The sequence below is a fragment of the Lathamus discolor genome, chromosome 9 (genome assembly GCF_037157495.1).
Source record: "Lathamus discolor isolate bLatDis1 chromosome 9, bLatDis1.hap1, whole genome shotgun sequence".
NCBI classification, from domain to species: Eukaryota; Metazoa; Chordata; class Aves; order Psittaciformes; family Psittacidae; genus Lathamus; species Lathamus discolor.
In genome coordinates, this window is record NC_088892.1 from 4,003,308 (window position 1) to 4,016,268 (window position 12,961).

At 55.8% G+C, this 12,961-nt stretch overlaps 1 protein-coding gene across 3 annotated transcripts in view; it reads left to right on the forward strand.

Moving 5' to 3' along the window:
• The first annotated feature begins 397 nt into the window (after nucleotides 1–397).
• The window catches only part of NALF2 (NALCN channel auxiliary factor 2), a 28,680-nt gene continuing 16,116 nt past the window's right edge, over nucleotides 398–12,961 (forward strand). For all 3 annotated transcript variants that reach the window (XM_065689622.1, XM_065689624.1, XM_065689623.1), the window contains exon 1: nucleotides 398–1,174. In XM_065689622.1, the coding sequence (XP_065545694.1) occupies nucleotides 410–1,174 (765 nt within the window). In that variant the 5' untranslated portion in view covers nucleotides 398–409. The remainder of the gene's footprint in view (nucleotides 1,175–12,961) is intronic.

The following is a 12,961-nucleotide window of genomic DNA, read 5'->3' on the forward strand; positions in this document are numbered from 1 at the left end:
GTCGGCGGGGCGGGGGGAGCCGGCCGGGCGCGCAGGCGCAGGGCGGCGCGGCTCCTCAAGGTGTTGGCGGCGCGGCCGAAGATGGCGACAGACTGAGGGCATGGGGCCCGGCGGCGGCGGGCGCGGTGGGGCCCGCGAGCTGGCGCAGCCGACGGGGAAGCGGAAAGCCGAGTGAGCGGGGCCGGGGCATGCCCCCGAGCGGCTGGCGGCGAGCCGCGGCCGGGGCCGGGGCGGGGAGCGGCGGCGGCGGCGGCGGGGCCGAGGCGGCTGGGCGGCCGGCGGCGGCCTGTAGGCGGGGGCGCGGGCATGGCGGCGGCGGCGGCGGCGCGGCGCGGCGGCCGCAGGTGACAGCGGCAACAGCGCGGCGCGCCCCGGCGCCGCCGCCGCCCCCCCGCGCCGCTCCCGCAGCATGATCCGCGGCGCCTGGATGTACCCCCGCGGGGGCGCCGCCGGCGGGGCGGTGTGCTGCGCGCCGCGCCGCAGCGACAAGCCGGTGGCCGACCCCGAGCGGGCGCAGAAATGGCGCCTCTCGCTGGCCTCGCTCCTCTTCTTCACCGTGCTCCTCTCCGACCATCTGTGGCTCTGCGCCGGGGCCAAGCTCCGCGCGCGGGAGCGGAGCGGCGCCGGGAGGGCGAGGAGCCGCGGGCCGCGGGCCCTGCTGGCGGCCGAGCCGGCGGGCGGCAGCTGCGAGGCCCTGCTCGGTAACCTCAGCCGGGCCCCCGGGCCCTGCCCCGCCGCCCGCGGCGACCTGGACTCGGCCTGCGCCCGGCTGCACGCCCTGCAGCGGCCGCGGGGCTCCCCGGCCGGCGCGCCCCTCCGCTCGCCCCCCGCCGCCGCCGCCCCCTACTTTGCCTCTCCCTCCTCCAAGAGGACCTTCCTGCAGGCTTACTTTAGGAACTTCAACCTCTCCTTTTGTGATACTTACACGATCTGGGACCTGCTGCGGGAGATGGCCGGCCCGGACGGCCTGGACTGCAGCGTGGACAACCTGATGGTGGACTTGGTGGTGGCGGCGGCCGGGGCGCTGGGCGGGGAGGCCTGTAGCAGCTGCGTCCAGGCGTACCAGCGGCTGGACCAACACGCTCAGGAAAAATACGAGGAGTTCGACCTCTTGCTGGAGAAGTACTTGCAATCGGAAGAGTACTCGGTCAGATCCTGCCTGACAGACTGCAAGGTAGGATGGGGCACCCCAGGCTCCCCCCACGCTGTGCTGACGGGTGGGCAGCATGCTGTCCTGCAGTCGAGCTGAGCCCCGGGGGTTCTGGCTGCAGAGGGGTGCTGCAGCCCTCCTGCCCACATGCCTGATGGAGCCATGCCCACAGGCTGGAGGTCTCCGTGCGCCCTCCAAGGCACAGCCCAGCAGTGCTAGTAAGATGGGCCCAGCGCCCTCAGGGCAGCCAGGATGGGGTGATGGGAGAAAGAGGGCAGAGCAGGACTTGGTCTGGGTGTTCATCCACTCATCCCTTCACATCCATCCACATACAGGCAGGCTCCCAACACCAGCCTCACCTGCGCCCCTTTGTGTGTACAGACACACACTCGTGCACACATAGGCCAAGCTAGGGCAGCTTTGGGGCCCCTCATCACTGCCTCTGGCCTGCTGCTGCTGCTGCTGCAGAGGGTTGCTGCAGAAGGTTGCTGCAAAAGGGCTGGGGCAGCCCAGGGCTCTGCGAGTGACAGGCAGTGACCTGAGATGAACCAAGGTGCCAGAGCCCCTTCCCAGGATGCAGCAGCTGTGTTCCAGCCCTTCCACCAGTTTTTCCCAGGGAGGTGGGCCAGGGGTGCTGGGAAAGGAGTCCACTCCTTGGCATTCCCATAGTGTCAGACTGTCCCCAGTTCCAGGGCACTGTCCATGGTCCAAAAGTGAATGGGTTGCTTCCCCCAGCATCAGTCATGTGGAGCCTCAGCACAGTGCTGTCTCCTCTCCAGAATGAGAGCTACGATTACACCTCTGTTTGGAGTCCCCAGTGTGGTTCTGTGGGTGCTCTCCAGCTTTCTCATGAGTCCCAGCACTGCGGCTCCCACAGCCTTCACCTGCTTGGAGCTCACCCTTGTGTGCTGCCTCTGGACATCACCTCTGGGAAGCATAATGGTCTTGATAGTTAAACCTTTCTCAGAGCTGTGTCTTGGGGGACAGACCCAGAGGGATGGTGGCAGAAATTCTTCCTGGTAACAGAATGGTGTTAGGCTGCTGCTCTTCTGGGGGAGTTTTGAGGGACACTTGGAGCAGTGGTGGCAGCACAGGCAGCTCTTGGCCTGGGGCTCATCCCCTGGGAAGGTGCGGGAACGGCACTGGGGCACAGCACCGGAGACACCAAAGTGGTGTCTTTCATCAAGGGCACAACAGCGAGATCCTAGCTGCTGCTCTCGGGCCCGTGTTTCTGCATCATTTTTGGAAGGAGCTGGTTTTGGAAAGGAGCTAGTGCTGGCATTCTGGGCCTGTGCCAGGCCAGGTAATTACAATCTGCTTGCCCATATTCCCCCTGTGGTTTCAAAGGTACATAGTATTCAGTCTGCACTGAGTGGTTTGGTCCTGCCGCTCCGCTTCCATGGTGAAGGAAGGGACTCAGCACTGCCCACCATTGCGCTGCTCCCACTCCTGAGGATCCAGCACAAGCAGGGTCTTCCTGTGCCTTGTCCAATGGAACCTACAGGCGCCCTCACTTAAGGCTTAGCATCCATCTCTGCTCATTCTGACTTGCTTGTACCCACTGGTATAGAGACCTGGAGAGAGAGCAGACATAAGAAAATAATCATTACCTTTGGGTCTTGGACAAGGAGATGTTCTCATGGACTCTAAAGCAGCTAGAAACAGAGCTGTGCTTAGATGAGTCGTCATTAAGTGTCCCTGGTCTTAACATCCTTGATGAGGAAGCAGCAAACGAGCTTAGGCAGCAGGATGTGTCCCTCCTAACTTGCTCTGTGTTACGTTGACAGTTGCATCTTTCTAGCATCTGTGAGCACCAGCTTTGTGATTTCACAGGAGGCGTTTGGGAAGCAACAGGAGGGCATGAGCAGCCTGGCCAACCTGTATGCACTTGCAAGGAGATTTCCAGTATGGTTGCCTGAGTTGGCATGCACCAACCCGAGCCCTCGCACCTCCCGCTCGTTTCAGTCTCTTGTGGAAATCAGGCCACTTATTTAAGGTGCTTCAATACGTATTTAGGTGCCTTACTTTAGCCTTTCCCAGTTGCAAGCCTCAGCCTTGCCATCTCGGTGGCTGTTCTCCATTTGTGAAATGAGGGTAATACCAAACTCATCTGGCATTGTGGTGGTGAGTGCGTTTTGGCCTGATTCTGTGTCCCCTGGTCTTCAGCAGGGGCTGCAGTTGCTCATTGCATTGGAAAAAATTGGCTGGTGGAATTTTTACAGCTGTCTGAATTTGTAATTCCTATCCAGATGCTGAATATTACCTGCTTGTAATTAACCGCAGAGAGCCACTGCTCGATGGTAACAGCCCATGAGAGCAAATGACAGCAAAATAGGAGAGGAGTGGAGGAAAACATAATGGACAGCTCAGCCAACGTGAGAGGCTGCTGCATAATCCTTGCAGCAGGAGACTGGCTTTAGAGAGCTCTGTACATAGACTTAAGTAATATTCCTGGGGCTGAGGGATTATGTGGGGTTGGGGGCTGTGGATGCAGGGCTCCTGCACCCGATGGTCATGCATGGGGATTTGTGCTGCCTCCCATTCACAAAATTCCTATTCCATAACAGCAGCTGGAAAATTGAAGGTGGGGAAACAAGGCAGCTCCAGCTCACCTGCACACAGCCTTCCCTCTGCAGAGCCACAGATCCCCCCGTAATTCTGTCCCCGAGGAGCAGCACGGCTCAGTAAACAGCACACACGGAGCTCTTTGGCAGCCAAATCGCCCCAGAGATTTTGGCTCTTTATTGCATCTGCTTTAAAACAACAACAACAGCCCCACTGGAGCAGCCAGTTCCTTATGGCAGAGGCTTTGACTCCAAGTTAAAAACTTGGGAACAGCTGAGCAGTGCGGGTTGCTTTCAGGAGACACACGAGTCCCATCCTTCCCTGTTAATAAATCATCATGAGGGCAGCCCCTGAGTTTGTGGCGCTGTGCTCAGCAGGGGAAAGGCAGATGCTGCCAGGGGGAAGCAGTATCCTGCGTATCCAAACCCTGGGTCTGTTTGTGCGTGGAGGTTGGGGGAGCGCTCAGGGAAAGCTGGACTAAAATCTCCCTGGGAGCTGCAGAAAATGCTGTGAAATGGTGGGGTCTCTGTGTAATTCAGCTGCTCAGATTACTCATTGCTGTAATACTCTCCCAGGCCTTTTTATTTTCTGCTTGGAACTAATTCCCAGGCAGATCCCACCTTCTGCAGACGTTGTTGTTATTCCCGTGAAGCACTGTCAGCTTCCAAATCACACTCTGAAAATGTTTTACTTACTACTCCTACAACTAACACCAAAAATCCCAATGGCTGAGAGTGAAATGTGAAAAAGATGGGGTTTGGGTTTGTTGTCTGTTTGCATTTCGTGTGTGTGTGTGGGTTCATGGAGGTTGGCACTTAAGGCCCTTGCGTTCCCCGGCACCATGCGAACAGGGGAAAAAGTGGGTCCATAAAGTCCATCCGTCTTCTGAAATACGTGTCACCTGTTGCAGTGAACACCTGTGTGCCAGCTGCTGGGGACATGGTGCTAGTTAGCGGTGATGTGCCTAAAAGAGGTGGAAAACATTGGTGGGTTTCTACCTTTAAGGGAAAAGTCATTGAGTCAGGAGCAGCTGCCTGACACCTCCATCTCCCCTCTTCCCTGCGTGCCTTGTACCCTTTCACTGCAAGACACGGTGAACTTTGTGCACTGAACGGTTGTGGTGACATGTGGTAGCATCCTTCAAAAGGGCTGGAGGAAGGCACAGCCCTGGGATGTGGATGTTGCAGCTGAATGTCCGTTGGGAAATGCAGAGGAGGGCAGCTCCTGCAGAATGCAGGCTTTGCAGGAATTAGTGCAGGAAGAAAAACCCATCCTGCCAAAGTGTTGCCCTGCAGAATGCTTGCGGCAGGTTTGTATCTTTTTTCGGTGTTTCTGAACAGGCAAAAAGCAGGGTTGCTCCAGCTCAGCCACTGCCAGATGAGAGGTTTGCTTCTATAAAGGCAGAGCACTGTGTGCTGCCGCCGTCACCAACAGCCGCTATGGAGAGCTCTCCTAAAAGTGCACGCTCCCACTGGTACTAGGGCAAATCAAGATCTATGGGACAAAGCCTGCTGAATTAAGGACTCATTAAGCTGCAAAAAACAAAGCTGTGCAGGGAGAAGGACTGACAGCCAGGAGCTGCAGGGCCAGGGCTGGTTACAGAGCACTAGTGGGAAGGCGAGGCTGGATAGGACCTGTAGCATCTCAAATTATATTAGATTACCAGGGTTTCTCTGAGCGAATGAGCCAGTGGCTGTTGAGTCCTGCTGTGACCCTGGCCAGATCTGTTTCTGCACCTCTGGTTTCCATGTTACCCACCAGAGAGCCTGTCTGAGGGAGCCTGGCAGGGCAGGATTTCGCTCCTGATGCTTTCACAACGTGCTGGTGCTTCCCCACTGTGGGTGTGCAGGCGATGCATGAGGGATGGAGGCCGGTTCCGGCTGTGAGGTGCTGTGGCATCACACTTGGCACAGCCCGTACTGAGTGGCTGGGCAGCAAATCTGCAGCACCAGGTTCAACACCCTCCAGGGGTCCTGTTTTCTTGCTCTCGTTTACCCAGAAATGGCATCAGCGATCAGCATCTCTGCTGAGCATCCCTCCATGTGGAGCATCTTCTGGATGGAAGCTTTGGGAGGGCAATGTCTTGGGGACATCCCAGTGCCAGGGATGCCACTTGAGGCAACGAAAGTAGTGTTTTACCTTCACAAATGCAGCTTGAGTTGAGTTTGTGTGGGCTGGATTTATCCAAAATGCTACTCAACCTGGTGCATGGAGCCCTGCAGGCAGAAGGCGGGTTCCTTGAGACCCACAGCAAAAGTGGCTTCACCAAAAAATGTGGGGTTACATTAGTATCAGCGAATCTGCTGGTGAATGACTGCAAAGCTGCACCCTGGGTCTGGTCCCTTCTCCCAGCGCTAATGGGCTTGTGGGTGCTGCATCAGGAGCAGCAGCACCCAAGAGGGGAGAGGCTGCTCCCAAGCACCCAGGCAGCTTTGGTGTGTGCACATGGAGCTTTTCTATGGAACAAGCCTGGCTGGTGAGGTGGAGCTTTACTGGCATTTCATGAGATTCAAGTTCAGAGTAGTTTCAGCATGTCGTTTAGCAAGATCACATGCATGGCTTAGCCAAGCACACAGCTCCACATTACACACCAATGCCATGTAAGCAAAGGTAATTTTTTTCACCCCTACACAAAGATGTGATTACATTGTAGAAAGAATTTGAACAAAAGGAATACGTTGGGTTAGGTGTGTGGTTACTGTGGCCACAGCCTCTGGCATGGCCGAATTCCTTGTGCCTTGTGTTGGGTGCCACCCAAATGCTTGGAAACAGAGATTGAAGACTGAAAAACAGAAGAATCAAGAACTGAACTGATGAAAGGAGTTTGCTCTGTAATAAAGGAAGTGTCAAGGTATCAGAAGGGCTCCTGCAGTGGCTGGGATGCATGGAAACGCTGTGAGCCAGGAAGGAAGTGAGATGCTGAGCTGGTGCTTGGACAGACCTGAGCTTTACTTGGTGTTGAGACATCTCACGATGCTGAGGGGTGCACAGTGCTGGCAGCTGGACCCACATGGTTGCTGTGGGGTGAAGTGGCCAGGGATGGGGCAGCAGCCTTGGAGTGCTTTCCCTCAGCACTTGGTTGGGCTGTTGGGTGGTGGTGTGAATGGGAGGGATTTCGGTGGTGGTTGGGTGCCTGCTTTGGGCAGGCTTGTTGTCTGTTAGTCTTTGCCTGTTAATGTCTGTTGGTGGTGCTTAAGGGGAGAAAGCAGAAGTTTAGGCAGCAAGTCTTTGTGCAGCAACAGGCAGGTTGGCAAATGGTGCAGGGAAGTGTGAGGGAGGGCGAGAGATCTTTCTGCATCAAACTGTCACCAAGTAGCTACAAGTGACACAGGTGCCAGCGCCCGTTCTTGCACCCGTGTGCTCAGGCTGTGCCTCCTGCTGCCGGCGCTGGGTGCAGGAGCCCAGGTTCCTCTTTGTGTGTGCCTGTCCCTGGGAGCACGGGGTCTCCATGGCAGAGCAGGACCAGCTGCTCAGAGAAGCAGGCTCTGTTTCAGTGGGAGAGGCACAGTGTGATTTTTCACTAACGATGTCTTTTGGAAAGCATCTGGGGTGCCATGGTCCTGTTGGGTGCAGGCAGGCTCTGGGAGTCAGTGAGCTCAGAAGTGTGTGCGATGGTGTTGGCAAAATGTGTGACCTGATAAGATGACATAACCTCCTCTGTCCCTCCTGTACACATCCATTGCCACAGGCTGCCTGGGGTGGCCCATACTGGGGAGCACTTGCAGTGCTGCTTTTAGTAGCAACAAAGGGGTTTGCTAGTGTCACACTGACTGCCAGCTCTGCAAGCACCCTTGTGCTGCGGGAGGAGAGGCAGCAGCACCCTCCCCATAGCCATGCACCAAGAGGGAAAAGAGGATGCACATTGGTGTCTGCTTGAACCCAGGCCATCGCTGAACCTGCTCACGCAAAGGGCTTATTGTGGTCCCTGTCCTGGAACTGGCATCTTTTACATTAGGAAAGGAGCCTTCTGTGGACATCAGGGGATCACACATAGCCTGGCCTCCCACTGTGGCAGAGACCCTGAGCACCACCACAGGGCTCAGCACCTGGATGCCTCAATGACCACACACAGCAGCCCCAGCCCCTTTAGCATATCCGTAAGCTATGCCACAGCCCCAGGCCTGGCCCTACAGATGCCCCACGGGGCTTTTCCTCTGCTGCATGCCTCCAGAGCTGCCTGCCAGGGCTGGAGCAGGAGTGCAGGATACACCTGGCTGCCAGGGGCTATTCCCGCTGTCACCAGGATGCCATTAGCATGCAACTCATGCCTAGCTCCACACAGAGGAAGCTCGTCTCTGCTGTCGTTTGAAGGGCAATGACTCAGGGACAGCAAATCTGTGAATGAGACACAGGAGCTGCTTGGGTGAGAAGTAACCATCTGTCTACGCTGCTCCCATGGGCAGAGCGGGCAGCAGCCCGCCTGGGGAGGCTCGACCAGCTCAGCCTCAATCCTCTTCCCTGCTTGGCTTTTGCTCCCCAGGGCCAATCTCCCAGCCATGTTCTTGAGGTATCAGAGGGAGGAGTGGTGCTGGGTGCAGACAGACAGCATGGGTGACCCCAAACTCTGCTGATGTGGCTGTTGTGTTAGAAAAGGCAGCATAAAACAGCATCACCAACAAGTTTTTGGCTGCCTGTGTGAGCATCCTGGTGCTCCTGGTCCTGGCCGGAGAAGGAAACATTGCGAGCCCTGCTTATGCCCCCAGGAATAAGATACATGTATTTCGCATCTCGGCTGAGATCTTATCTCTGTGTGACAGCTTCTGCAGCACTTCTGGTGGATGGAGGTTGTATGAGGGCAAAGTGAGCGCGGCGGTGAGGGGAGCTGCAGAGGGGGTGCTCAAGCTGGCACCAGTGGCAGGGATGGGGCCTGGTGAGGACCATGCCAGTACCTCTGTTTTCCTGGAACAGGGAGCTTTGTGCATCTTGTGCCTGCAAGCATCATGCTGCACCAGTCCCTGTCACTCTCCACAGCTCGTTGTTCTGGAGGGAGAGGTGACAAGCAGAGATTTTCTTGCAAGTTCCCAGCCAGACGCTGTTTGGGAAGAGCGACTGCAGCTGATCAGTGTAGGGGGAGCAAGAGCTGGATTTGTGTGTTTAACATAAGAGTGCAGAGTTCAGCCCCTTCCAGACCTGGGTCTCCCCCTGACCTGCTCCTGGTCTTCAGTGGCATCTCCATGGAGATGGATGGTGGAGAGTAAGAATGATGCCATAACCAAGAGAAAAGCTGTAAAGAGGAGATAAGTCCTCATGCTTGAGGACACAAAGCAACTACAGGTAGCCTGAGACTAGATGGGAGCTTTGCTCTGTATGGTTTATTCTTCACAGGAAGGTCTCCAGCACCATCTCCAAACCCCCTCGGTTTGGTGGCTGCTGGGGGTAGGTCCAGCTTTCCCTGTGGGGAATCCTTACTTATCCCCTGAACCCTTCTGGCCTCACTCATGGGGACCTCCACCTGATTTCCTGGAATTTCCATTCTGTACCAGGGAAGCATCTCTGAGCTACAGTCTTCCCATGAGATGCTTCAGTTTCCAAGAACTGGCATTTTCAGAAAGCAGAAAAAACCTTCAGCCAGAACATTCCCAGGCAGCCATGCTAGCAATGAATGCTTCAGACCTGCCTCTGCAAACCAGGACAGGAAATGCTCATGGAGGCAGGGAGAAGTCCTCACCCACAGCCACCTCAGGTGCTTGTGATGATTATTTCACAAGCAGCAGTTGTCCCCTTCCCCTTTCCTGCCTGTTGAGCTGTTGCTAACAGGTCTGCAGCCCCTAGCATGGGGAGAAGGGATATGTGAGTGTGCAGAGGCTGACTTGGAACCCTCCGACAGGATGTTTGAGATGTTCCTGCAATCCCTGCTTCCACCTTCATCCCAAAGGTTAATGGTGTGTCCGGGCACACCTGCTCTTCCTGGTCCTGCTCAGGCTCCTTGGTGGGAGCAGGCAAAGGTAGGTGACAGAGAGGTGTTGCTGGGGTGGAGAAGCACCGGGTGTTTTGCTGTCTGCTGAGTGCTCTCAGGGTGGTTTTGCTCCTGGATACGAGCCCCAGACCCTTATTTGATCCCTGGGGTTCTCCAGGGCATGGCTGCGAGCAGAAGCACCATCTGTAGAAATGCTGTTTGTTGTTTGTGTTTGGCAATATTCTGTAACCTGACCAGTGCATTCCTCATCCGCCAGCCCAGCCCCACTTCCCATGGGACTGGTGGGCATTGGAAATCTGTGTCCAGGGAGGGCATCTGCCTGTTGAAGGAGGGATGCTTGTGCAGGCAAGACGCATGCAACAGCAAAGTCCTGTGAAGTTTGCTGCCTGCTGTTCAGTTTCTAGGCGAATTCTAGGAGTGTGGTTTGGATCTATACACTTGTAAGTTGTTTGGATCTTTTTAATGGCCCCAGTAACTCTGCAGGCTGCAGAGCTTCCTTGCCCTGTGCTTTAAGCGCATAAAGCAAACCTGCTGGCTGCCATGCCTTGGGTTGGAAGCACTTTGAGCGTTGCAGTCCATTGACTGGGCATGTGGAAAATATGTGAGTGAAAATGAAGGCACTTGATTCAGTGGTGTTGCTGAACTTTGCCTGGTGTTCCTGTTACGTGTGCAGCATGGCTGGCAGAGCAGTGCCCGCAGAAGTCTATGCAAGAGCAGCTTTTATTTGCTATGATGTATTACTTGTTTGTCATCGTTCATTGCTCTCCCGTGAAAATGAGGTTGTCATGGAGCAGCAGTAGCTGCCCGGACAGAGGGCTGGCTGGGAGCATGGTCCTGGGGCAGCAGTGAGCCCCAGGCACAGGCATCTCTCTGGACGCTTGTTCCTCATGGAAATGCAGGGGAAGCACTTCCACTCTGTGGGGGATAATTTGTCTTCATGCCATGCTTTGGAAGGTCAAGCCCCTGGGTTCTAGTGTTACCAAAGAAGCTGACCCCTTTACTCACCCCCTGGTCTTGCAGCACCCTGCCTGCAATTCACTGACTTCCCTCCTGCACCCATTTGCTCTGTGGGTGCTGGGCATGCAGCCCCGAGGCTCTGTGTGCTGTGTGTGCTGTGTGTGCTGTGTTTCCATAAGCCTGGCAGCAGTGCCCAGGGAGCCCCGGGGCTTGCCTAGATCCTGGCTCCTGGCCTGGGAGGAGGAGGCAGCCTGCGGGCAGAGCTGGCAGGGGGATGGAGCAGTGTGGCTGTGTTTGTGTGTGGCAGCTTTACAGAGGGGAGAGCCCCAGCCCTGCCTGGGCTTGCTCCAGGGGAGAGCAGTGAGGACCGGGCTTCCCCACAGGAGCGCATCCCTTGAGGCTTGCTGATTGAGGAGTGATGCTAGCTAGGAGCATCTGCCTGCTGCTCACCATGGAGACTGGGAGTTATCCTGAGGTTTTCCCACCTCCTGGGTCCATTAAGGTTCCACCTGGAAGAGAGAGGAAGATTTCTGCCAGTGCTGTTCATCAGGAGATAAGAAGAGAGGTTCCAGCTCTCAGGTCTGACATGAGCCATGTTCAGTTGCCTTGTATCCATCAGAAGTGGTGATAAGCATCTAGGAGATCATCTTTTGCTGCATTAAAGAGACCTCTATGAACAAATTAAGTGTAGCAGGCTTTTGCAGCACTAGCCTGGGAGACTGCATCTCCTGACCATGAAAGGTGCCTGGAAGCTGGGCTGTCTCCCCCTGTATGCTGCATGAGGGAGTGGGCCAGATCCTGCTGCGCACCCCATTCTGTGAGGCATGCAAGGTAGAGACTTCCTTCTGCTGCGGGGTGTCCCTTAGATCCTGTACCACATTGTGTTCCCATTCACACAAAATCGGACCTTGTGGGATGCTGTGCACCTTTCAGGCACTTGTGTGAGAACAAAGGGCTTCTGGCAAGGTGCAGGATTGGGCCCTTCCGTGTGTATAGGTTGCAAGGGCAGCGCTGTCATGATGCCCCAGTGTAGCTCCCTCCTGGGCTGGGCACTCAAACCCTCCTGAAAATGATGCTCCAGCCCAACTGCTTCCTTCGAAGGTAGATGTATTTGCTCTGCAGGGAAACTTCTTCCTCGTCCCCATCAGCTGGTGGGTAATATATGGCTTGTGGCACTGAAGTGTCTAGCCTTTATTTTTTTATATCCTATCTAATGTAACAGGATGTTCCCATTATCTGAATAAATGTTTAATCTACTTTTGAATCCTGCTCCCAGCTGCGGCAATATCTAATGGGAGTGAATTCCTCAAGCGATGCTAATAGATTGCAGGGACCTGACTTTCCCTCTGTCCCAACTTGGTCGTGTTCATCTTCAACTTTATAGTGGTCTTTAATGACTTTCTAACTAGTTGGGCCAATAGCAGACTAGGCTGCTAACTAACCCACTGGTTATCTGCAGCCTCACCAGGGGCTAGCTGATGAGTGATGGTCACGCACCTTTCCAGAGCTGTGCTGGCTAGTGCAGCTACCATAGAGGCATCACTGTGTTGTAAGCAGCCCTCATACCTTCTGAGGCACTCTGAAATACACACGCACACGCACACGCACCAGTTCTTTTTAGGAAGCTGGTTAATGTTCCTCTGACTTCCCTGTTCCTGCGGCTGGGAAGATACATCCCTGGCTGCACAGTAACTGGAGTGGCTTTGGGAGGGAGGGCTTGGCACAACCCCGGCAAGCAATACCTGGGTGACCAAGCTGTCCCCTCTTCCTTCTCCTCAGTGGCCCACCTGCAGAGTGGGGACAGGCTGGGTGCACCCATGCTGGGGTGGCTCTGGAGGGTCCCGTCTGGTTTGGTATATCTGGGCCAGGTAATGCTGGTCTGGTTTTGGTATGCTGGAGCCCTCACAAGCCAGAGGGTCAGGGCTCCAGGGAGGGGGCTTAGTGCTTGCATGGCCTGGCCTCCCCACAGCCCTGGACACCTTCCCCTTTGGGTCCCGGCCACATGGGAGATGTAGGACAAGCCCCTCCAGATGCTCAGAAGCTGCGCACTCCCTGGCCACCTGGTTGGTTGTCCCAGTCTCCTGGCTAGCTCTCCTGGTGACCATTCCCTTCCCATGCATACCTTCATGTTCCCAGCCCGACCTCGCCTTCCCAAAGAGCTGGTCTTCTCTCTAAACCCCAGCCAAAACCCTTCTTGAAAGGAGAGCATAAAACAGCAGTCTGGATTTACTGTTGCCGCTCTCGCTCAGCGGGCTCAGCGTGGGAGTGCTGGTCCTTTCTGCCCTCGTTGTGCTGTCGGGCTTGTGTGCATCAGACGTTTCTCAGGACAGAGACTGTCTATGCTGGTGTTTTACAGCAGCGCCTGCAGGCAG